The sequence below is a fragment of the Hesperophylax consimilis genome, chromosome 17 (assembly GCF_061612785.1).
Source record: "Hesperophylax consimilis isolate HC1 chromosome 17, BYU_Hcon_1.0, whole genome shotgun sequence".
In the NCBI taxonomy this organism is placed as follows: Eukaryota; Metazoa; Arthropoda; class Insecta; order Trichoptera; family Limnephilidae; genus Hesperophylax; species Hesperophylax consimilis.
Genome location: NC_142852.1, coordinates 32,223,525 through 32,248,502, shown reverse-complemented (window position 1 = coordinate 32,248,502; position 24,978 = coordinate 32,223,525). Strand labels below are relative to the sequence as shown.

General features: G+C 33.5%; 1 protein-coding gene across 5 annotated transcripts in view; it reads right to left on the bottom strand.

Moving 5' to 3' along the window:
- Positions 1–24,978, bottom strand: part of LOC149416434 (uncharacterized) — a 183,413-nt gene that overhangs the window by 14,013 nt on the left and 144,422 nt on the right. For 2 of the 5 annotated variants that reach the window (XR_016303542.1, XM_089641673.1), the window contains exons 11-17: positions 24,183–24,282; positions 12,809–12,955; positions 11,888–12,005; positions 10,973–11,057; positions 5,595–5,730; positions 2,255–2,392; positions 1,047–1,126 (exon numbers count right to left, since the gene is read on the bottom strand). Coding sequence is in view for 4 of the 5 variants with exons in the window: in XM_089641673.1 (XP_089497799.1) it covers positions 1,047–1,126; positions 2,255–2,392; positions 5,595–5,730; positions 10,973–11,057; positions 11,888–12,005; positions 12,809–12,955; positions 24,183–24,282 (804 nt within the window). In the remaining variant the exon portion in view is untranslated. Of the gene's footprint in view, positions 1–1,045; positions 1,127–2,254; positions 2,393–5,594; positions 5,731–10,972; positions 11,058–11,887; positions 12,006–12,808; positions 12,956–24,182; positions 24,283–24,978 lie in introns of all 5 variants that reach the window. The other 3 variants (XM_089641675.1, XM_089641676.1, XM_089641674.1) reach the window with 3 other exon arrangements.

The window sequence follows — 24,978 nt, the reverse complement described above, 5'->3', positions numbered from 1 at the left end:
AATACGACAATTGGGTTTATTCTCTTTTTCACATCTATTTTTACAAGTTTTCATACCACAAGCCACCATTTTGCCGTGTTATTTCGTAAAATGAACCGATGATGCCTCGACCATAGTTCGCACAAGAATGATGACGTCACATATTCTAGACTCACGGGAAGCCATACGCGAGCCCAGCCGGCTCCAATGGAACCGGTATGGGGAGTGGGGAATAATACGCTTTTAATCACTTAGGGCAGGTCTACTAATATTCATATGTCTATGGTCTCAGTATATTTTCTATTTCTGATCTCCCTATATTGTGTATCCAGATTTTTATTTGAGTTTAGTAGCATAGTATAGGAAGCATATATTATTATTATATATACTGATTTAAAATTTATTATAGATAAGTAGGATTCACATAAAAACGGCAGGATGAAGTTTTATGTAAATTAATATCATTTTGAATATAATAAATGGTTGGTTACTGTATTCAAAATGAGAGCAGACTAATAGTTCACAAGGAAAGACAAGCGCAGTATACACAGTGTCCAGAAACTAGTGGTGCAAACTAAAATCTGGTAAATTTACACGCAGAGAACCAAAAAAGAAAAATTTTAATATGAAAAAGATTTTTATTTTTTTCTTCCGACAATTTATAAATAAATTATTTTTATATGAAATATATTTGTCTAATAAAATGCGTTTTTTTTTTCAGTGTTTAGAAGAAAAAACGATTAATGTTTGCGTTAAAAATTTGAATATTTAAAAAAATTATAATTTGTTTTTAGTTTTTAGCACAGCGGAAATACTCAGGAATTCTCCGACCTTCTGACAGCATCTTTAAGACATATAATGGTCAATATGCCAGAGTCCTGCGGGGTTAAACAGCTGAATTTAACCTTGCTTGCGATCGATGTTTTTTCAAATTTGGCATCGGCCTCGATTTACTCATAAACAAAAGTTTAAATCAAAAAAAATTATACGGCAAAATCAAACTCAAATGTGATTGACCCGCTTGTACCATTAGTTTTTGGACACCATGTATAGATGTGAAATTTACCTAATTGCCTGGCGCGCTTCTCGTCACGCGACATGGGACCACTGCCGCTGCAGGAACCCTGTCCGTCCAAACCTCGGCGACCTAAAAACAAACGATAAAATTCACTTTTAAAACTGTGAAACATTGAAAACAATCGATTGGTCAGAAGGGTAGTACAGCGTTTCCCAAATGATAAAGCGCAACAGAACCCAATCGCTCCCAACTGTCTGGAACCAGCGAGGCTACAGCATCAGCAAGTGGGGTAGGGTAGGAGGCTGTTCAAATCTGGTAACCAAAACTATTTCAAGCAACGTTTCAATTATTCTGAACGGTGGTCTTTGATCAAATGAAACTAATTTACACACGCCGGTTTTTGAACCCACAGCCTTCATATTCGTAGTCAAGGATTTTAACCTTTTAACCGCGTTAATTTGCTCCGTTTTATCTATACCCGTACGCGGTACATATTTTCAAATACCTATGCACGCAATTAAATGTCAAATTAAAGCATTCTAGCATGATTTATTGGACTATATAGACAGAACAGATTATTCTCCACAATATGATAACAAATCCTCGTGTGTCAACACTCTTAGATGTTTATAAAAACAAAAACATAAAATTTCATACAAAGACGTACCGTATCTTTTGAATGTGGTCACATGTGGCCATTCACTCGGCGTGTGTGTACTTAGGTGATAGACACAAGTGGGACACCATGAGCACTTATCATTTTTAGTTATGAAAACTTTTTCTAAAACTGAACACGTAAATTTTATGTCACATAATATAATAACAAAATTGGACTAACGCCATCCGTTGACAAAATTGTAAACTATAGCACTCGAAGGCGCAAAGAGGCTCACTTGATTATCGATGTTTTTTAATGAAATACAATTTTATTTTCGAGAAATTCTTGTAGATGTCAGCATCGTGATAGTTCTACGAATGTTCAAGCGAGCGGGAAATAAATTTATGTCGAATGACCGCTGGAATATCGGCATTCAAAGTTTCCGTATCAACTTTTGATACAGCCGCGTATGAGTATGGACTTTTTGCCGTAACAACAGTTGATACGGCCACGTGCAAAGAGTTAACCAGGCACCCCTGCTAGATCGCCGGCCGATAAATGGTTCCGGGGGCGGCAGTTCTCAAAATCGCCTCCATAAATATGCTTTATTTGAAATCGGTGCATCTGTCTGAGACAGTCGAGTCTCTGACAGTACTGACCTCTCTTGTCCCTGACCAGCGGGCGGTGGGGGGCCAGCGGAGGCGCAGGCGGCAGGCTGTACGTGTGATTGTGTCTAGCCGCACCGCCCGGGGGACCCAGCCCACTGTTGAACTCCATCGTGCACGAGTATTTCATCTCTGGGGACAGACAAAAAGTTCATAATTAACACATCGTCTTTTAAGAAAAACACAACACAATTCATACTTATAAGTACGTAAGTATTTAACTTTATCTCTACATCAAATCAAAGCCATTAAACTATTATACGTATCTCTAGTAAGAAGTCTAATTGAATATAACTCAGCAGTTTGGTCTCCATCTTACAAAATTCACATTAACAACATTGAACGAATACAAAAAAAATTTCTACGTTTTATAAATTTTAAATTAAATATCCCTGTCGAAGACTTAAAATACAATTTCTTATTAAATACTCTAAAAATACATACATTAGAAGATAGACGTAAAATAAACGATTTAACGTTCTTATTCAAAATACTTAGCTCTAAATTCGACTGTTGTGAACTCCTGCAACTTATAAACATACATACACCCACAGTAACAACACGACAAAATACAATATTCTACAGCAGCACACATAAGCGTAACTACATTGCCCACTCTCCGATACAACGACTTCACACCATGGGAAATCATTACTTGGGTGATATTGACATATTCAATACCAACTTGGCAAGTTTTGTGGATCATTTAAAACATTTATTTCAACAATACTCCTAAACACATCATGTAAACCTACAAATAGCTGTAATTTTCTGTTTTTGTTTCTTGTGTTTGTATGACTTGTTGCATAGCTTTTATCAAATGTAATTTTATTCTTATTTTTTATGTTTCAAAGTATCTGTCAAATTAAAATTATACTACCAACCATGTAAAAGCCCTCTGGGCGTTAAATAAATAAATAAAATAAATCATTCCCTAGCTTGTACTAGCCCCGTCCGGTAAAATGCTTATTAGAATCACTCAACAATCAACAGATTGTCATTGGTACCGATCCTTGTAATAATAATTTTTAAAATCTCGTAAACTGTGACGTTACCATTAATTTTAACCCATTAGAAAAATATGTTTGATTTTTTAACAAACAGCAATTGTCCGTCGAGTCAATATGTTCACTTTTGAGAACAGCTCATAAGGTTAGAAATATGATCTAAATGGCGTAAGAAAGAGAAAACACCAAGCTTTATATTCAAATCTACAAGTTTACCACGGAAGAATTAAAATGTACACCTATATGAAACAAAAGGTTCCAACTGCAAGTTGAGAAAAATCTATGAAATTTTGTGAATTTTTAAAACAATTATTTTTGTATTGAATGACAAAAATTAAGGTGACAGTAATGTTTGTAATACATTTGTCTAAGAATAAATTTGTTTTTTTTCGTTATCAGTAATTTTAGTTCAGTATTTAGACGATAAAACATAGGTGAGCCATTTTTTTAAACTTTTTTATGTTCGATTTCAAAAATTGTATGTTTTTTTCTAATAATAAAATTTGAAAGCGTAATTCATCACTTTTCAAAGGGAGTTTTAGGATTTTGGTTAAGTTCAGAAATATTCCATGTATTTGAATTTTATTGCGAAGCCGAAATATATACAAATTCTCTGACCTTCTGACAGCGTCTTTAAGAAATATAATGGTCAATATGCCAGAGGCCTGAGCGTATAATTATGCACGGTTTGTTTCTAAAGAAAAAAACAAAAAAAACACATTAAAAAACCTAACCTAACCTATATTATATTTATCGTGTTCTGTTATTTTGTAATTGTTTTATTTATTTCATCTGTAGGAACAGAACGATAATTTTTTTTAAATTTCTGACTTTATGTCCGGGTTAAATCTTCCCCATAGGAAAAACTAAACCCTTCCACACACTTTTCCACAAATGATCATCATTCAAGTGCATTATATAAGCATAATAAACACAAAACAATACAAGAACAACACGTCAACTCACCAGAGATCAAATGGGAAAATAATTCACCAACTCCAGATATTTTCATATCAGAGGGTTCGGCTCGGTAGAACTTCTAACAGGGCCTATAAATCCTACTGATCCCTCAACAATATTTAAAAAATCTTTCGTTATCCTACATGTATTTAATATGACTGATTTTTGCATTTTTATACATAAATTAGATTAGATCTAATACGCCTAAATTTTGAATGAGAGAGAAATAACAAATGGTAATATTTTTATATTCTGAGAATGCCAAATTCTTTTTATCTCATTTCCTAAATCTGTGTATTTTCTTATTTTTGAATATTACAGGAATTTGGATAGCGACATCAATAATATAAGTTATTTTTTTAATTTTGTCATGTAAAACTATATTGGGTCTATTATGACTAATCACTCGGTCTGTTAGTATAGTTTTATCATAATATATTTTATAAAATTCGTTTTCTAAAAATGAATTTGGTTTGTATTCATAATATGCTACTATATTACGGCAGTCAATCAAGTTATGTTTAATTACCAAATTTTGGTGAATTATTTTTAAAACTTGATTGTGCCTAAATGTATACTCGGACGGTGCTAATATAGAACATCCCGATATAATATGTTCTATAGTTTCCGGAAAAGCCAAACATTTTCTACACAAATCATCTATTTTTTTTTTTTTTTTTTTTTATAGTCGGAGGCGGTTTACTTACGTTCCCCGCGAGCACTTAGGCCATAGGCCCATTGTACTATCTCCCATTTTACCTCATTCCCTTGCCAGTAACCCGGTCCCTTTTATGAAGTTCACCAGGGCTGTCATTGGATATGTGGCGATGTCTTCTGGTTCCACACTGTGTCTTCCCAGGTATCTGAGCCTTATTCCCAGCAGAGCGGGACATTGGCACCATAGGTGAATTGGAGTCTCTTCCTCCTCTTCACATTTCCTACAGATGTTGGTGTTTTCCACTCCCAACAGTTGCATGTGTCTCCTGAGATGGCAGTGTCCATCTATTTGATTTGTATCTTCGATTATATGCTTTCTATAATTTTTAGTATTAATGACTCTATCCTGAATGGCAAGCATAAATCCTTCTATTTCTGCGCTCAACTCTCCAATACTCAACCATTCGTTTGACGAAAATTTGTCAACATACATTTGGTTATTATATTGACGTTAGAAATATATTATTTATTTTTTAACGAAAGACAAACATTCCCGGGTTACGAATAACCTGACAATCTGCGAAGTCCTCCTATAGCCGTCATTACAGTGGGAAAATGTTGCTTGTGAATAAAATGAGTGATATTATATGCGTCAATGATGAAAAAGTATTATTATGAAGGAATTTAGTGTGATAAACACGGTAATGTACCTGGTGTTAGGTGTCCCACGTCCGGTGCATATCCAGCTTGCTGCAGGGGGGGCGCATGTCCGTACTCAAACTTCAGCGGGGGAGGCAGAACCTCCGGCTCAGACGGTCTGGGACGTATCACACTCGGGGGCTGCTCCTTATATTAAAAAAACAACACATTCAACTATTGGAGCATTAAGTTATTTGATACAAGCTGACGTGTACTTGGCGTTGCTTGACTTTTCTCTACTCTAAATAGATATAAAATTCATGTATTTATTTATTTATTCAAAAAAACAGTTTTTAACCACTCAGAACATTAGAACGTCAAAAGACGTAAATATGATAATAGCGGTCAAGACATTAGAACGTCTTTTCACGTAAACGCGCGAGATTTTACAAAAATCGATTTATTTCCATCAATAGTATACGGATTGCCATGATTTAAAAAACAGAGTATCGATAATGAATAACGCTACGCGTCTGTATTCAAGAATATCTATGGAACGTAGAGTTGCATTATCTAAGCCGATTGGATCTGTCATCTTGTTCGTTCATAATTTATTGCGTTTCTAAATAATTAATTAAAAATATTTTAGTTTGAACGGTTAATATTTTGAGGTGACTAATAGTTTTTAATTATATTTCTTCAATATATAAAGTGTTATTTCTTTATGATACTCAGAAAAAAGTACATTTTTCAAAGCTTTGAAATAATTGTAAGCGATTTTTACATATTTTTGACGTTTTCATAAAATATATATTTAGAAACGCAAATATTTACGTATTACAACACAATGCGATAGTGGATTTCATAATCTTTCCAAAACATTTTTTAGAATGAGGCTACGTTTCCCAAAACGTGAGTTATGAAGCTTTTAGCAAAACTCGTAAATAACATAAAAATTATCACGTTTTGACAGTTCTCAAAGGAACACATAGTAGATAAAAGTCTTTGTCTGAGAGGTTAACATAAAAAACGTCCTCTGCACATCTCACTAGGGCATTCCTGTATCAAGATGTGCAGCTTTACAATTATATAATTTAAAACAATACATATATGTAAACTTAATATAATAATAACATTAAATTTAAACCTAAAAAAGAAAAGTTTATGACACAGTCGTTTCGTGACCGCTAGACAAAAATAAACAAAATTTGTACAAATGTACGAAAAATGTCAACAAAAGAAGCATTGTATTATATACAGGGTGTATCGGCACGTACCCGACAAACTTTAACCAGCTATTCCTTAGCACATTTGGAGTAAAAAATGTTATTATGGGCACTTTGCTGTCCGGTAACATTTTTTTTAATAAAAAATTTACCATTCATATTTTCACCACATGTCACCAATTTTTATCCTTTGTCAAAGTTTGAAAACCCACCTGGCAATATTTTATTCGAGTTTCGTTGAATAATATACGAACGTACCTACATTAGCGCGCTTTTACGATCACAACGAAATGGTATGGCACCATTCGTCTCATTTTTAGCTATTATTATTTAGTGTGTATGAAAGAGCGAACACGCTTTTTGACATACTTGCTAATAACAGCTGTTGAACACGAGAAACAATGCCAATGACAGTGACGGAGTATGGATTTTTTTATCATTTTTTGTTTTTAATTGAAAAAAAATGTTACCGGACAGCAAAGTGCCCATAACATTTTTTACTCCAAATGTGCTAAGGAAAAGCTGGTTAAAGTTTGTCGGGTACGTGCCGATACACCCTGTATATAAACCTTCCGGAAGAAATTCTCTAAGTGATAGTAAAAACCCTGCCAAACTCAGTTGCATAGTATAGAAAAACTAAGCACACAAACAGATAGACGCGGATAGTGACTTTATTTTATACTATTTAGAGATAGCAATGTATTGTCACGATTACCAATTTACAAAAAGTTTATCAGGAAACGGCCTGTACTCCCATTTTCAGTTCATTATGATCTGGAATGTTCCCGAACACAAAGATGTTCTGGGATGTTCTGAAACGTTGTGGAATGCTCTCAAATACTCTCGAATGGGGGATGAAACTTGAAAAGAATGCTCTTCAGATAAAATCGGGAACTTTCTTAACCTCTCAGACAAAGACTTTTATTTACTATGTGTTCCTTTGAGAACTGTCAAAACGTGATAATTTTTGTGTTATTTACGAGTTTTGCTAAAAGCTTCATAACTCACGTTTTGGGAAACGTAGCCTCATTCTAAAAAATTTTTTGGAAAGATTATGAAATCCACTATCGCATTGTGTTGTAATACGTAAATATTTGCGTTTCTAAATATACATTTTATGAAAACGTCAAAAATATGTAAAAATCGCTTACAATTATTTCAAAGCTTTGAAAAATGTACTTTTTTCTGAGTATCATAAAGAAATAACACTTTATATATTGAAGAAATATAATTAAAAACTATTAGTCACCTCAAAATATTAACCGTTCAAACTAAAATATTTTTAATAAATTATTTAGAAACGCAATAAATTATGAACGAACAAGATGACAGATTCAATCGGCTTAGATAATGCACCTCTACGTTCCATAGATATTCTTGAATACAGACGCGTAGCGTTATTCATTATCGATACTCTGTTTTTTAAATCATGGCAATCCGTATACTAGTGATGGAAATAAATCGATTTTTGTAAAATCTCGCGCGTTTACGTGAAAAGACGTTCTAATGTCTTGACCGCTATTATCATATTTACGTCTTTTGACGTTCTAATGTTCTGAGTGGTTAATGGATGGGGGATAGAGGGCTAACACACCATATAACTCCCTTGATCGTACCGAGACTCGTTGTATATTTACTTATAAAATATATTGATTAAGACCAGTAGGTAAAAATGATTTATTTTTATTACAGCGGAGACGGTTTACGAATAGTTCCTGTGATTACTCAGGCCATTGGCCCTCTGTGCTATATCCCGTTTCACCTCATGTCTTTGAATTTGTTTGCAGATCCAGTGACGGTCCCTGTTTCCCCTGGAGGTTCCTATAACAGTATGGGTTTTTCCATTGGAATTTTGGATTCTCTGAAGGTCCCACAAGGAAAGAGTTCGCCAAGGTGGTTTCACTTTTCTCTCCACTCCCCAAAGATCCCTCACCGATGTTAGTTTTTTGTTGTTGTTTGACATGGTTCACACTATCGTCGTATCTAGGGAAAAAAAAGGTTCTCCCCAGCAGATGTCTAAATATCACTGGTCAACACATTTTTTGTCCCTTTAACGAAAGTAGCCAAATCTGACAGGAAATTTCACGCTGATTTCAGATATGTGATTAGTTTGTTTCTATCACGTCAGGTTTTTATGGGTTTTAAGTTTTACTTAAATGTGTATTAATTCATATTTATTCGTGAGTTATCATTGATTTTTTTTATAATATGGCAAAACTAGGCTCGAATGTCATTTGAATCTCACAAACATGAAAGAGAACTATGACAACATGAAGCTGCTGTTAACAAAAATTAAATATGTAAAATACGAATGGAAAATATGTGGTGATATAAAAGTAATTGGGCTCCTACTAGGACTGCAAGCGAGATACACAAAGTATTGTTGTTTTCTGTGCGAGTGGGACAGCAGACAGGAAAGACCAAGGACTGGCCTACTAGAAAGCACCTTAAACCTGGCACGAAGAATGTTCAACATGCTCGCTTAGTAAAATCTAAAGATATCTTACTTCCACCCTTACACATTAAATTGGGTTTGATGAAAATTTTTTTGAAGGCTTGTCTGAGGATGGAAATGGCATGATTTACTTACAGCAAAAGTTTCCTAAGATCAGCGACTCAAAAATCAAAAAAGGAATATTCGTGGGACCACAAATAAGGGAGATCTTGACTGATCCGAATTTTATAACAGTGTTGAGAACAGTCGAGCTAGCCGCTTGGTCAGCCTTCAAGAATGTTGTCGAGAACTTTCTTAGAAGTCATAAAAGTGAAGACTATATCAGCATTGTGTCTGAAATTCTCATGGCCTATAAAATATGGGATGTAACATGTCACTAAAAATACACTTCCTTCACTCTCATTTGAATTTTTTCCCCGTTAATATGGGAGATGTCAGTGACGAGCACGGCGAACGATTTCACCAGGACATTGTGGCTATGGAAAAGCGATACCAAGGAAAGTGGAGTCCATCTATGCTAGCAGACTATTGCTGAACCCTGCCGAGAGACTCCCAAGATACTCACAAGCGCAAATCAGGAGCAAAAAAAATTAAATTGAATTAGTTTTGAAATTTTGTTAACCCCTCAGCAACGTAAGCAGATATATGCGTTAAAAATACGACAGCAGTCAAGTACAATAAGCGTGTTTACACGTCAACGCGTGTCTCTCCATAGAAATCGTTCTTACTCCGTTATTATTTTAGTTACATCCCTCAAACAAAAACTAAAAGGTCGATTATAGATCAAGCTACACATCACTACCAAGTTGTCTATGGAAATACAAAACAGGAATCTGCTGACAGTCGCATAATTGACACAAAATTTTTATCCGCGCAAAATGTCTGCCGGTAGCGCCGCGCGCTTCACATATTAAATTTTTATAAAATATTTTTATATGAAATGATAAAAAAATGAGGTGATAAAAGTGTTTATTACACATATATACAATAGAATAAATATTTTTGTTTACATAATCTGTGATTTTAGTACCATTTTCACCTAAAAACATGACGTGAGTCATTTTTAACCTATTTTTCATGTTTCCATTCTAAATTTAAATATTTACAAATGTTAATATTTATTTATGATACAACAATTTGAAAGCCTATTTTGTAACCTTTCTAAAACAGTTTTTACTATTCGGCTCCGTTCAGTAATGTTTCATTTATAGAGCTTTGATTGTGAGGCGGTAATAAGACAACGTTTTCGTGAAATTGACATTTCGGTTAAGACATCTTAGCTTCAAGTTCGCGAAATGTCGGAGGGGTTAAGTAAGTACCCGTCATACTATGAAAGAATTATGTAAAAAAAAATTGTTAAATAATAAAAAAACCTGAGCTATAAATTTTATTTTTTGTTTCATTTCGTGTATATGGATACTAAATACATATAAAAAAATTAGCTATGCTTAAGGGACTGCACTTAAAAAAATAAATGTCGACCAGTGAATTCAAGAGATGGACAGTGTTACAGTTACAGGGTTCATCATCATCCGAAACAATGGCTAAAAATTAATCACGATAATAATTTTGGCCATGAAAATCTCAAAACATACCTCAACACAGATAATTTGTATGAAGACAAGTTTGTGGTAAAATAAATCACATCATCTTTGAAGAATCGTGGCCACATGAGAATGATTGCACTACTGCTTATGACATTTAAACCTGAACGGCGATATCCTGACGGATAATGGATTCTATGTCAATGTATTTTGATTTTCCGTACCTGGAAGCAGCGCTTTCCAAACATGTGGTGTTTCTTCTGAGCCACCAGCGGCTGCTGACGAGAGTCCTCGCACGGTCTCATCTTCCTGAAATACATACAACACTCCATTAGATAGTGGTTCTCAATGTGGGCGATATCAGAATACGCGTTACAAATATCAAATACCATTAAATAGGGTGATTTTGATCAATTTTCTATTTTTAAACTAAATAATTTTTGTTATAAAAACAGATGTCCTTCAAGCTATTTCGAACCACAATGGTGTTCACAAATATATTCAACAATGCACCAGAGGATGGTATTAAACTTACCCCAAACGAGAGTTTTGTGCAATATCTGAAGTTGTTTTTCACATCACACGCTGCATAATTTGAGTAATCTTATAAAATATATTCATTGTTTCTATTTTTGAAGATATTCTGATAAAATTACTCTCCTCTTCCATCCCCTCGAATTATCATTACTTCTTTTTAAATTCCTAGCCACAAGTGCGAACGTAAAAAGTGCATTTATCACTGGAAAGGGTCAAAACACCAATATGAACATGATTTGCTAACACCCGCTGAACTGGCAAAGCAGTTTTTTAGCAGGTCAATATCACAATAATAATTATAACACCAAAGCACAAATATAACGAGAAACCACAATATAGAAAATTGAGATAGTAGTTAGTATAACATTACAAAGACATATTAATATAATACAAAGACATAAAATAGGCAACATGGGTACAAATGATTAATCAATAGGTACTCAGTCAATCATAACTTAATGATTGACTACTGGACGAAGATGGTAAACTAATATTTGAGACTAATTACTGGAAAGGGCAAAAGGAATATTAAGAGACACGATTGCTCTGTGATATATTGGGGACCCTGGTGACCTCTATTAAAATGATTTGTTTGTACTTACGTGTGATAATCCTGGGCACTGTCACTACCTCCATCGCACCACTCGCTATCAGAGAGAGACGGTACGCGTTCCGATCCCATCGAAGACACCGCACTGTCTGAAGAAGCATCAATGCGCTCTGAAATGGCCAAAATCAACAATTAATTGGTACATATAAATATTTCACACGAAAAAGGTAACTTTGTTAATCTGGGTGATAATGCTATTATATTTGGGGTTATCTATTTTAAATGCTGATCAAACTACATTGCAGATATTAAAACATGCCTTAAAGACAGAATAGAAAATATTTTTTGTACATAATTTTGAGGTAATGTTCTAATTTTTTAATGCAAATGCAAATAATTTTACTGCTGTCATTTGCCTATTTTGAAAATATTTTTTTCAAAATAAAAAAGAGCAACTTCATAAATACAGATGCTTAAAAGACAAATTTTAATGCCACTGATAGCTAAACCAATTGCAAACATATTGAAGACATCACCATTCAAATCGGAGAACATTTGTCAAGCAACATGATAATATGAAAGAAGAAAATATGGACCTGATCCAGTGTTATTTATTGTTCATGGAAGCCAGAAGGTTGAACAGAAGAAATCAATGCATTTGATTGTATATGATATTCCTAAGACAAAATTAACAAGACTTTTGAAGTATAAATGCTACCGAGATTATTTTCAGCGCAAACTGATATAAAACGTCAATTTGAACTTTTGCAGAGATCACTTCAAAAATTGAAGAACATTTTTAAAACCATATTTGAGAAGTCAAAATTAAAAAGTTTTTAAGCATAGATGCTACTGAGATTATTTTTAGCAAAACTGCTATCTAAGCTATTTGCGAACATTTTGCAGAAGTCCCCATTTAAATTGGAGAACATTTGCCAAGCAATATTCTAAAATGAAAGAAGAAAATATGGACCTGATCCTGTGTTGTTGTTCATGGAAGCCAGCTGGTGGTGAAGAAGGTGGGACTGATGGTGAGGGTGCACCGGAGGGTGCAGAGGAGCGGCCTGCTGCTGTGGGGCCTGCTGATGGGGCTGGTCCAACATGCGCATAGTATACATGCCTAGAAAAGAAAATAGATTTATTCGAATGGTGCAAGAGAGCGGATGGAAGGAGAGAGGACTGTCAGGAGAATATATGACACGAAGAAGACTTGAAGATAAAGCTATTTTTAAATGTCAATGAGCCAGTGGTATCGCCAATTTGGGGTGGGGAGGGGAGGGGATGCTAATGCATTTTAAAATCAAAGTTTCGATTCACTAGGGCGATACTGATGGTATATCCCGAGGTAGACAAGACACACAAAAGGTTTATCTTCTTTGAGAAGTTTATGGCATTCGATCCTCTCTGCCTGCCCCTGCAGTAAACGCGTGAAGTTTATTGTAATGTTTAGAAGGAAAACATATTATTGAATAGTTACATTTGTGTTATTCAGGTTATAAGGAAAACCAATAAAATTAACGTGTTTCGTTTTCACGATAAAGAGAAATAAATTTAATTGTGGTTTTCCTAATACGGTCAAAAAATTTCCTTGGAACAAATTATATTTAATCAATATTAGCAGCCAAATTCTATGATTCAATCGGAGAATTAGGTGTGACCGAATCCACAGTGGTTTGGTTTAAAGTTTTTAAAGACACATAGTTACTTATGTCCTAATAAAACCATATTACAATTGTAATATAATCATGATACAATCTAAAGACACATAGTTACCTATGTCCTAATACAATCATATTACAATTGTAATGCAATCATAATACAATAGTAATACAATCATAATACAATCAAAAGACACATAGTAACCTATGTCCTAATACAATCGTAATACAATAGCTTTACAATCATTATACAATCGTAATAACATCGTAATACAATCATAATACAATCAAAATACAATCGCATTACAATCTAAAGACAGATAGTTACCTATGTCCTAATACAATCATAATACAATCGTAATACAATCATAATACAATAATAATACAATCATAATACAATCATAATAGAAACGTAATACAATCGTAATACAATCGTAATACAATCATAATACAATCATAATACAATCATAATAGAAACGTAATACAATCACAATATAATCTAAAGACACATAGTTACCTATGTCCTAATACAATCATAATACGATCGTAATACAATCTTAATAGAAAGTTATAAAATTCGTAATCATATCGGAAAACGTGTTCATGCACCTGCGTTTGTCTTAATAATATATAATGGCGAAATGCGAAAATGTACATGAACACGTATTGTTACAACGTGACAATTCATTGGTATTTTACTAATAGTTTATCAGGAAATCAAATTCATTCGGTGATGGCCTGCAATCCCGTTTTTAACCAGATTACCAATAATTTTAAGAGATTCTTAATAAATTAGCAATACTTTAGTCAGTAAGTTTTCTCCGCGTATTGCCTATTGGCGAACTATATATTGTCTTGTCAAAATTTACGCAATATATAAAACAAACACAATCAATAAAAATCATCACGTAAAAAAAATGTTTTTTTAAATATAATACATATCTATTTTTAAATGTCTTTAACATGTACATAATATAGGTATATATAAATAAACGCGTATTCGAATGCAACTTTGTGTCTAAAATTTCAAAGCAATCGGTGAAGAAATTTCGGAGATTTAAGATTTTGAACAAACGAACATTTAAATTTGAATTTTATATGAACAGATACTGTTGTAAAGCCGTCCGATTTCAGATAAATGTACGTGATTGCCACCAAAATTTTATAGAATGCATAGTCATCGACTAGGAGTATATTTGCCGAGTTTCATCTCGATCGGATGTCAGGAAGTGGGTTAATTTCAGCTTCCAAGATTTGCAATCATTCATTGCCGAAAACAAACGTAAAATTCAAACAGATGTATTAAAAACACGATCTCTTGCAATAACACCACAAAACTTGAAAAAAAATTATAAGCTATTCGAATCTGATCACTAAATATGGCTAAAGCAGTAACAAACATCATTCCGATTCTGATTATTGATGTTTCTACGTTCGGAGTGAAATTCTAATGCAAGCAATTCTGGATTACCAAATGTGTCATTTAGAATTTTATATTGTCTGTCTGTTTATGCGCTTAGTTCTTCCAAACTACGCAACGGATTTTGATTGGGTTTTCACTATCATTTAGAGAATTTCTTCCGGAAGGTTTACATATATAATACATACCTATTTTAAATATATAAAGTAGAGAAAACTCGATGTTTTATAATCAAGTCGTAAAAATATATTTTCGGACACTACATTGTTAACGCTGGCTATACCCTAGTAAATTAGCTATACTTCGTAATCGTGACAATACATTGGTTTCTCTAAATAGTATAAAACAAAATCACTATCCGCATCTGTCTGTTTGTGCGCTTAGTTCTTCTAAACTACGCAACGGAGTTTGATAGGGTTTTCACTATCATTTAGAGAATTTCTTCCGGAAGGTTTATACATATAATACATGCATATTATATTTATAAAAAGTAGAGAAAAGTCGAGCAACGCATCTAGTAGAAATAATAAAAAAATATTGAAAATCCTTCTGTCTGACAATTTAAGCGGAGATCATTGTCAGATCATTATTAGGATTAGTGTCGTAGTTCAATAAAATTGCTGGAATACCCATTTTAAAGCTTAAAAAACGTTAGAATTTATTTAGTATTATTTCAATAACTTGTACATGAATATTGTAATGTGGGTTCCAGACGGGAGAATTGTAATCAAGTTGACTTAATAACAGTTTAACAAACTTTAATATTGTTGAAATTTCTAGTTAACTTAGTTATAAATCCCAACACAATACAATCGACTAATTTACTACCACATTTCTCTGCCGAAGTACGCAGACATTCAACTCTGTTATGGCAACACCTTGTTTCATTCAAAGTCATACACATTTGTTTCACCGACTCAATAAATAAAACCGTCCAACTATTCCCAACCATCTGGAGTCAGAGGGACTATTGCATCCCCAATTATTGGGGTATGGGGTGAGGCTGAAGGTAGCAGGGAGGGAGAGAAGTTGGGGGAATTGAAGATGGGAAAATACCTACCTGTTCAGATCTGGTCACGAAAGAAAGTTGTGATGATGAATTGTAGTCTTTAACCAGGGCGATACTGAGGGTATATTCTAGGAAACTCGCAGTACAAGCTAAAATAGTTAATCTACTTCACACTTGGAGTCGATCATGTAATATAACTTTTTTGATAGGAGCTTTCGTTTTTGAGTAAATCGAGTCCGATGTTAGAATTTTTAGGTAGGTATAATTTTTTAGGTATGTATAATTTTTTAGGTAGGTATATTTTTTTAAGTATGTAAAATTTTTTAGGTATGTATAATATTTTAGGTAGGTATAATTTTTTAGGTTTGTATAATATTTTAGGTAGGTATAATTTTTTAGGTATGTATAATATTTTGGGAAGGTATAATTTTTTAGGTAGGTATAATTTTTTAGGTATGTATAATTTTTTAGGAAGGTATAATTTTTTAGGTAGGTATAATTTTTTAGATATGTATAATTTTTTAGGTAGGTAAGTATATTTTTTTAGGTAGGTATAATTTTTTAGGCAGGTATAATTTGAAAAAAAATCGGTCTTTAGGAGGTTATATCCTCAGATAGTATAAGACCCAGTTCCAAAAGTTTTTTTTATAACGCGTTAGTTGCCGAAAAATGTTGTAAAAAAAATCTAACAGATCGAAAAAAAATGTTTTTTTGAGTTATCTGAAGTAGATTCACCAGTTTCCCGCTTGTACCACTAGTTTCCGACACTGTATTTGATTTACTTGGTCTTGCCAGGCTTCATCTTTCTACTATAATAACTACGTTATTGTCCTGACGCCAAGAGCTCAATTTTAACCTATTTTTCTGTTAAGTGTATTATATGAAAAAGAAAGAGAGGTTAAAAATGAGCCATTAGAGATTTGCCTTAATATCATAATACATAACAATTATAGGTACTTTCGATGATAATTGGATAGAACAGAACAGTCACAAAACAGTACACCATAACAACAGGTTAGGTTAGGCAAAGGTTTCTTCAAGGTTTTCTTTTGTCACTGCTCTGTTTTGTCAAGAAATCATTACAAATTTTAGTTAATGTCCGTACTTTTTATATATTCCTGAGGAATGAAGTAAATCGGAGGCGGGTAGAACTGCATCGGGTGCATCATGGGCGCCGGCAGCAAGAGGCCGATGTCCATCCCCTGGACGAAGCGCATCGTTGAGCTGGTAGGGAGAAGCGAAGACGTTGGAGCAACCGTTGCAGACGCGAACGATTGCATGGGTCCAGACGAACAGATTGAAGAAAACAACACCAAAATCGGAGAAGATTTGACGAAGATAGACGAAGATTTACGAAATGACGAAGACAACTTAAAATTAATATTTTGTTTAAAATCACCAAAAAATGTGTTTAGAAATTATTTTATGAAACTTTGAAGACGTTTATAAATATTTTCATATTTATATTTTCACGCAGTACTCAATTATTTTATTAATTTATCTTAAATCGTTCAGATAATAAAGTTATATAAAAACATCGCGCGATCTTTTTAAAAATAATTACTTTATATATAGATCGGTCGTTATGAGCAAGGAGCGCTCCTTCCACTATCAGTGAGATAATTTTATCATAAAAATATCAAATTAGTATTATTAATGAATCGATAATTTGTCGACTGATAACAAATTGAGAATGTTTTTTATCGTAGACCAGATCAAAATACACGTAATGTTTGTTGTATAGAAAACAAATTACATTATTTTGATCAAAAATGTTTTCTTTTCACCGTGTTTACACATCATTATTATAGTTTTTTTAGATTAATTCAACCAAAAATTCACAGACGAAGAAATATCTCCGTAACTTTTGGCGCAGTCACAACTTTTTTTCTGTTATCTAATCTATTTGATTATTAGACATTAAAACAATCAGATACTGTCACAAAACTATTGAAAACACGCGATATTCATGCCATATAACGGTGATAAGATTGCAGTCTAAAATAACGGCAACGTCATGGAAAATTTTTGTGTATCACCAAATCGAAGATAAACCAATTTTAATCAGTCCACAATAAGCCGAAATCATTATTCGGCAGTTATGTGAAAATGTGCACGTAATTATTGATTGTTTTTCCCAAACAGTCCAAAAATTAATACATATTTTGGTTCACTTGTCGAATAAGAATGCGTCACTTATCAATGAAGACTTATAATAATCACAATTTTATTACCCTGATTATCAGAATTTTGTTACGTCTTTTGGGTATGATGGGATATTGATTAAAACAAACAACTTATCATTTGACGTTCCTTCAATTGCACCAATAAATGTTGTACTTTGACCTTTTAAAAAACCACTCTACTAAATATGTAATTCGATATCGCGTTCATTATGAAATCTTCAAGCAATTCTGCAATTCTCTCCTAATTTGGATTGAACTTTTTTCAATCTTTCTCCAAATACAAAAGCAGATTCTTTCTTCGAAGTTATCCAACGATGAGGCAGGCCGTAAACCTGGAGAGATCCGTCAAACTGGATGATGTCTGTTCTATTTATTTGGGAGAGATCTTTTCTATTTGGTTTTGAGATACCTCGAAACTTGTTTCGATTCTTCCAGTCCCCAATATTTTCAGCAATTCCTTATCTTATCGCTACATTTCAGACGCGTGACAATTATTATTAGCCACCCACACAATGACAACGTGTTTTCCCTGATAGCTATCTTAACCCAACAAATTATAATAGCATGAAAAAGGTGTCTGTAAATAAACGCAAAGCACACAGTCACGGTGATTTGCAAGAATTATTCAAGCAACAACAACGATATCAACCGAATTACGCTTTTTAAAAAGTTCTCTTCTTAAAAGCAACTAAATGAGTCTTTTTGTGTGGAATTTGATACAGTATTTTCACAGGTTTGTGCCGCGGCAAATGTTTTATTAGTCTTTTAATTCGTGAATAGTCCACATTTTTCGCAAAACTGTCACTTTGCGTAATACGAAATATCACAGTTTTATTAAAATTATTATATTACAACTGAAAAATGCCGTTTTATAATTGGGATGCAGTTTGATTGTCAATAAATAATAATAACGTACACTAGCTTACTTCGATTATAGTAAGATTATCACAGACTTACTGGAGGCGATGCAAACACTTTTAAAAAGTTTATAAAGTCAACAAATCATTAAAAATCAGTCTTTTATTTTTTAATACCAAAAATGACTAGGAAATAAGTACTAACAGATCATACGGTAAGAGATTATACACCTCAATGTACATATGTCTCTTATTACAGCCGGTACTTGAAACTTCCGAAAGCCGAATAGTGTTGTAGTTCAAAGGGCCTTGCAACAGCTAAATATCTACAATGGGTCATTTTGGGAATTTGGCAGGGTGTCCACAAGGTTGCTTCTCTAGTCCACTGTTATTTAAATATGATTCACTTGATATATTCTAGCTAGTCGCATAGATAATACTTTTTCAAATAAACTGTTTGTCCAATCGTAACTTTACTCTAACATGCTATATATTTTCGTTTAACCTCAACAAATTATTAGCCCACTTTTACAACAGTCTCTGAAATCAACACGCCTTGACATTGTGGAAAGGTCAACTGTGATTTCGAATAACATGTCTCTGAATTCTTTAATAAACATCAGAACTGGACAATTGTTCAAGATTCACAAAAAATAACTGGACTTCTTAAAAAATCGAAACAAAAATGTCTCTAGCAACTTTCCGAAGTTGCAATCATTTGTTTTCACGTGTAAACTGACAAAAACACTGGAATTACAACAATTTGCACTTCCTTACTGTCTTTTTATCCACAACAATGTGTTTGCAGGTGTTTTGCACACTGAAACAATGGAATTCCACAAATTTCCACTGTTGCAACCATCCAATAAATGGTGATAAAATCCTTTTCCACAATAAAAATTTGTTTTCATTTGTCAAAACTGACAAAAGCACCGGAATTCAAAACTAATGTATTGCTTAACCACTTTCCACAGTTGCACCATCCACTAAATCCGATAAGTCCTTGCCACAATAACAATTATTATTAGCAACAATTGGTTTTCACGTGTCGAAAAACAGTAAACAATCAACTTTTTGTATATATATATATATTGTATTTGTAATCGACTGTCTGTTGGTTTTTTGATGACGCGATCAACAAATATGGCGTGCTGATAAGCGAGGGTCAAATGACGTCACAGGTCAATCTGCCCCACGTTGGAAGGTTTCAAGGGGGGTACTGGTGGCTCGCGAGAACGTTAAGGCGTCGTTATGGCTCGTCGTGTACTGGCGATTCGTCGTATTGTGCAGGAAAAGTAAACTGATAAGGATTTTCGCTGTGGAAAAGCGGTTCTCAATCGTTTCAAGATGTAATATTATATTATATGTATGATTTTTTTTTGCAATAAGATAATTGACCGGTCAGTGGTTGAGTGGGCATAGCGCTTGGGTCTCACCCGAGCGTCGCGTGTTCGATTCCTCGGCTGGCTAAGTCCTCCATCACAACACAAGCAACATTTTCGGCTTTCTGTGGTGGTAGTAGGAGATTTTCAAACATTGTTGGGTTATTCGTAACCCGGGAACGTTTGTCTTTCTTTTTAAAAAATAAAAATAAAAAATAATTGTTTTAAAATCGTAATATCCAGATTTATTAACAATTTTCTTTGTCCAATTTAAATGACATTTTTTTATAGCAAAATATTTATTTTAAGGCGATGCACTTCAACCTCTAACTTTCGGAATCAAGCGAAATCATGCACTCCTTACCCAGATGGAGATAAGGTTTTTGATATTGCAAATCTCTTCAGATTATTCGTAATCCAGTTAAAAACGGGATTGCAGGCCCTTAACGAATGAATTGATAGATTTTTTAATAAACTTTTAGCAAAATACGAACGCACTATCACGATGTCGGAACGCGTGTTGATAAAAATTCTCATATTTTCGCATTTCGGCATTGTATTTTATCAAAACAAATGAAGATGCATGAACACGTGTTCCAGTATTTTAGGTATTTGATAAAAATTTATGAGGAAACGGCCTGCAATCCCGTTTTTAACCGGATTACGAATAATTTTTAGAGATTTTTAATATATTAGCAATACTCATTTTATTTAATTTTTTGAAGTTGAGTTACAAAATATTAAAACATTTTCAAAATGTAAACGTAACATTTGTTCAAAATCTTAAATCATCTCTCATTCTTCACCGATTGCTTTGGAATTTTGACAAAACGTTGCATTCAAATACGCGTGTATTTTTATTTACCTATATTCTTTAGATGTCACCCGTGACAGGTAAAAATATGCTTATTTTAAAAAAAAACAGCGCCATCTGTTGGGTGTAAAAGCAACATGCGCTATTATTTTTTATCTGCACAGACAGGCTGAGCCACAGCAACGCGCCAGTTATACAATAAAAAACGTAAAAATTTACGAAAAGTGGTTCATAAGTAGGAGAGATTACATCTCAAAGTTTTTTTTTATAATGTTGCACATATTTAACTTTACTCGACTGCGTCAGGAGTTGAACATGAAATCTCCTAATTCGTACCATTGTATGTATGCATATCTATACGAAACCGGGTAGCAAAACTATTAAAGCAAAAAAAAAAACAAAACGTACTTAATGACAAAAAAAAAAAAAAAACATTAAAAAAAAATTTCAAAAAAAACAAAAAAAACGTTTGACAGTCGCTGGTTTAGATTAGAAAAAAATGTAGGAATATGACAAATTTTACATATATATTCCTAGTCCTATCTTTACTAAGGATTACGAGAGATAAAAAGCAAACGAAATTCGTACTAATTGAAATAATTTCTTAATGGTGTAAAATAAAGTCGCTTTCCGCGTCTGTCTGTTTGTGCGCTTAGTTCTTCTAAACTACGCAACGGATTTTGTTGGGGTTTTCACTATCATTTAGAGAATTTCTTTCGGAAGGTTTACATATATAATACATGCATATTACATTTATAGAAAGCAGAGAAAAGCCGATATTTTGAAATCAAGTCGTAAAAAAATATATATAATTCGGGGGCTTACATTGCTAACGCTGGCTAAACCTTATGAGATACATCAAAATTATGTACTACGAAATTGTATATCTTAAACAGGCCTACAGAAAAGTCCTCGATGGTATATATCTATATCCTAAGGATAACTCCCAGGAACGCCAGGTACACGTCAGCTAGTTCAAATATATTAGTATGATTATATAAAGATAAAAAACAGATTCCACATACGAGGCGACCTACACAAAAAACGAGTCGAAGAGACAACAAGTTCTCATGAAGTGTCTGTGGAGTTTAACGCAAGTGAACCGGTGCAACGGGGATCAATGCTACTAGCTCCTAAGAGCAAGCTCTATGAAAATACTTGTAGAACAGACTCAGCATGCCCACATTGCGTCTGTGCATGATGGCAATCGGTCTCTCAACAATGGATTGTCAATCAGACGAACTTTCCTCCTGTGATTTATTGATTTATTTTGATTTATTTTATTGAGTGTGAATAGAATAGAATCAAGTAGGTTTATCATGTATTGCAGGGCTCCAGCCCAGAGGTGGCTCCCAAATTCAATCGATGGGGACACTTGAGATTTGTGCAGAGTTAGCAGTTGGTCAATCTGTTACTTGTATAATTTTTAAGAAGGCTAGAAAAGTTTTTTAAAAGACAATATAAAACTTTTGCATCAGAGTCTACGCTTTTAAAAGACAATATAGAACTTTTATAACCGGTTCTAGGCTTTTAAAAGACAATATAAAACTTTTGTAACCGGTTCTAGGCTTTTAAAAGACAATATAAAACTTTTGTAACCGGTTCTAGGCTTTTAAAAGACAATATAAAACTTTTGTAACCAGTTCTAGGCTTTTAAAAGACAATATAAAACTTTTGTAACCGGTTCTAGGCTTTTAAAAGACAATATAAAACTTTTGTAACCGGTTCTAGGCTTTTAAAAGACAATATAAAACTTTTGTAACCGGTTCTAGGCTTTTAAAAGACAATATAAAACTTTTGTAACCGGTTCTAGGCTTTTAAAAGACAATATAAAACTTTTGTAACCGGTTCTAGGCTTTTAAAAGACAATATAAAACTTTTATAGCCGGGTCTACGCTTTTAAAAGACAATATAAAACTTTTATAACCGGGTCTACGCTTTTAAAAGACAATATAAAACTTATGTAATCGGATCTATGCTTTTAAAAGACAATATAAAACTTTTATAACTGGGTCTACGCTTTTAAAAGACAATATAAAACTTTTATAACCGGGTCTACGCTTTTAAAAAACTTTTATAACCGGGTCTACGCTTTTAAAAGACAATATAAAACTTTTATAGCCGGGTCTACGCTTTTAAAAGACAATATAAAACTTTTATAACCGGGTCTACGCTTTTAAAAGACAATATAAAACTTATGTAATCGGATCAATGTTTTTAAAAGACAATATAAAACTTTTATAACTGGGTCTACGCTTTTAAAAGACAATATAAAACTTTTATAACCGGGTCTACGCTTTTAAAAAACTTTTATAACCGGGTCTACGCTTTTAAAAGACAATATAAAACTTTTATAGCCGGGTCTACGCTTTTAAAAGACAATATAAAACTTTTGTAACCGGGTCTACGCTTTTAAAAGACAATATAAAACTTATGTAATCGGATCTATGCTTTTAAAAGACAATATAAAACTTTTATAACCGGGTCTACGCTTTTAAAAGACAATATAAAACTTATGTAATCGGATCTATGCTTTTAAAAGACAATATAAAACTTTTATAACCGGGTCTACGCTTTTAAGACAATATAAAACTTTTATAGCCGGGTCTACGCTTTTAAAAGACAATATAAAACTTTTATAGCCGGGTCTACGCTTTTAAAAGACAATATAAAACTTTTGTAACCGGTTCTACGCTTTTAAAAGACAATACAAAAAGCTGACATTAACCCACAAGCGACCGATTTTTTTTCCAAGTTTGGACTCGATTTACTTGAAAACCAAAGCTCAAATTGAATGCAGTTAAACCTACCACAAAATCGACTCCAAGTGTGATGTTGTAGATTTACAAGTTTCCGGACACCCTATATATATATTTTGTTTTTGTCGAAATACCGGTAGAACAATGACAGTATTCCCACCTGACGCCTGTGCTCTGATTGCAATCTGTTTGGAATCTCTCAAACGGTCAGAACGCGGAACACGGTACAGTTAGCAAATATGTATTTGTTATTGATTCCTACCTTCGTTCATAGCCATGTCCATAAGTTGTAGGTCTTCGTCATTCAGAATAGAGGAGAGAAAACCATCCTGTGTTCCATTTAGCTCTGTAGTTGTATTCTGCTGGGAAAGTTACAATCAATTATTGTTTTAGATAAGAAATACAACAATGCGCAAGATTGCACAGTACAACGAAATATAGGCACAGATGTGTGTATCATGTCGTATGGGACGAAATATTATGTCTGTAAATGCAAAGAGGTGGTGCATTATTTTGTATTACGTTTATTCTAGCTTGAGATAGTCTTTCAAATATGTAATTGTATACTTATGTACATTTGTTAGTACTAGGATGATGAAGATCGAGCATTAAAGGGTAAATATTGAATATAGAAGAGAACAGAGTGGAGTCAATATTGAATAGGGGAATGAAGAGAGACAATAGTGAATATAATAGATTGGAGTCAATAGTTAAGAGGGAGGAATTAAGAGAGATAATCGGGTGGAGTCAATAGTGAATGGGAAGGGATGAAGAGAGACAGTATAGAAGAGTTGTTAGGTTAAGTGTAGTCAATATTGAAGGGGGGGAATGAATTAAGACAAAGGAGAAGAGTAAATAGAGAATATAACTAAGTGGAGTTAATAGTGAAGAAGGAGGAATGACGAGAGAGAATAGAAATGATAATCGAGTGGAGTGAGATAATAATGAAGAGAGATAATAGTGTGGAGTCAATAGTGAAGATGGAGGAATTAAGAGAGAAGATTGAAAAGAGAACAGTGAACACAGAAGAGAATACATAAGACAGCAGAGTGGAGTCG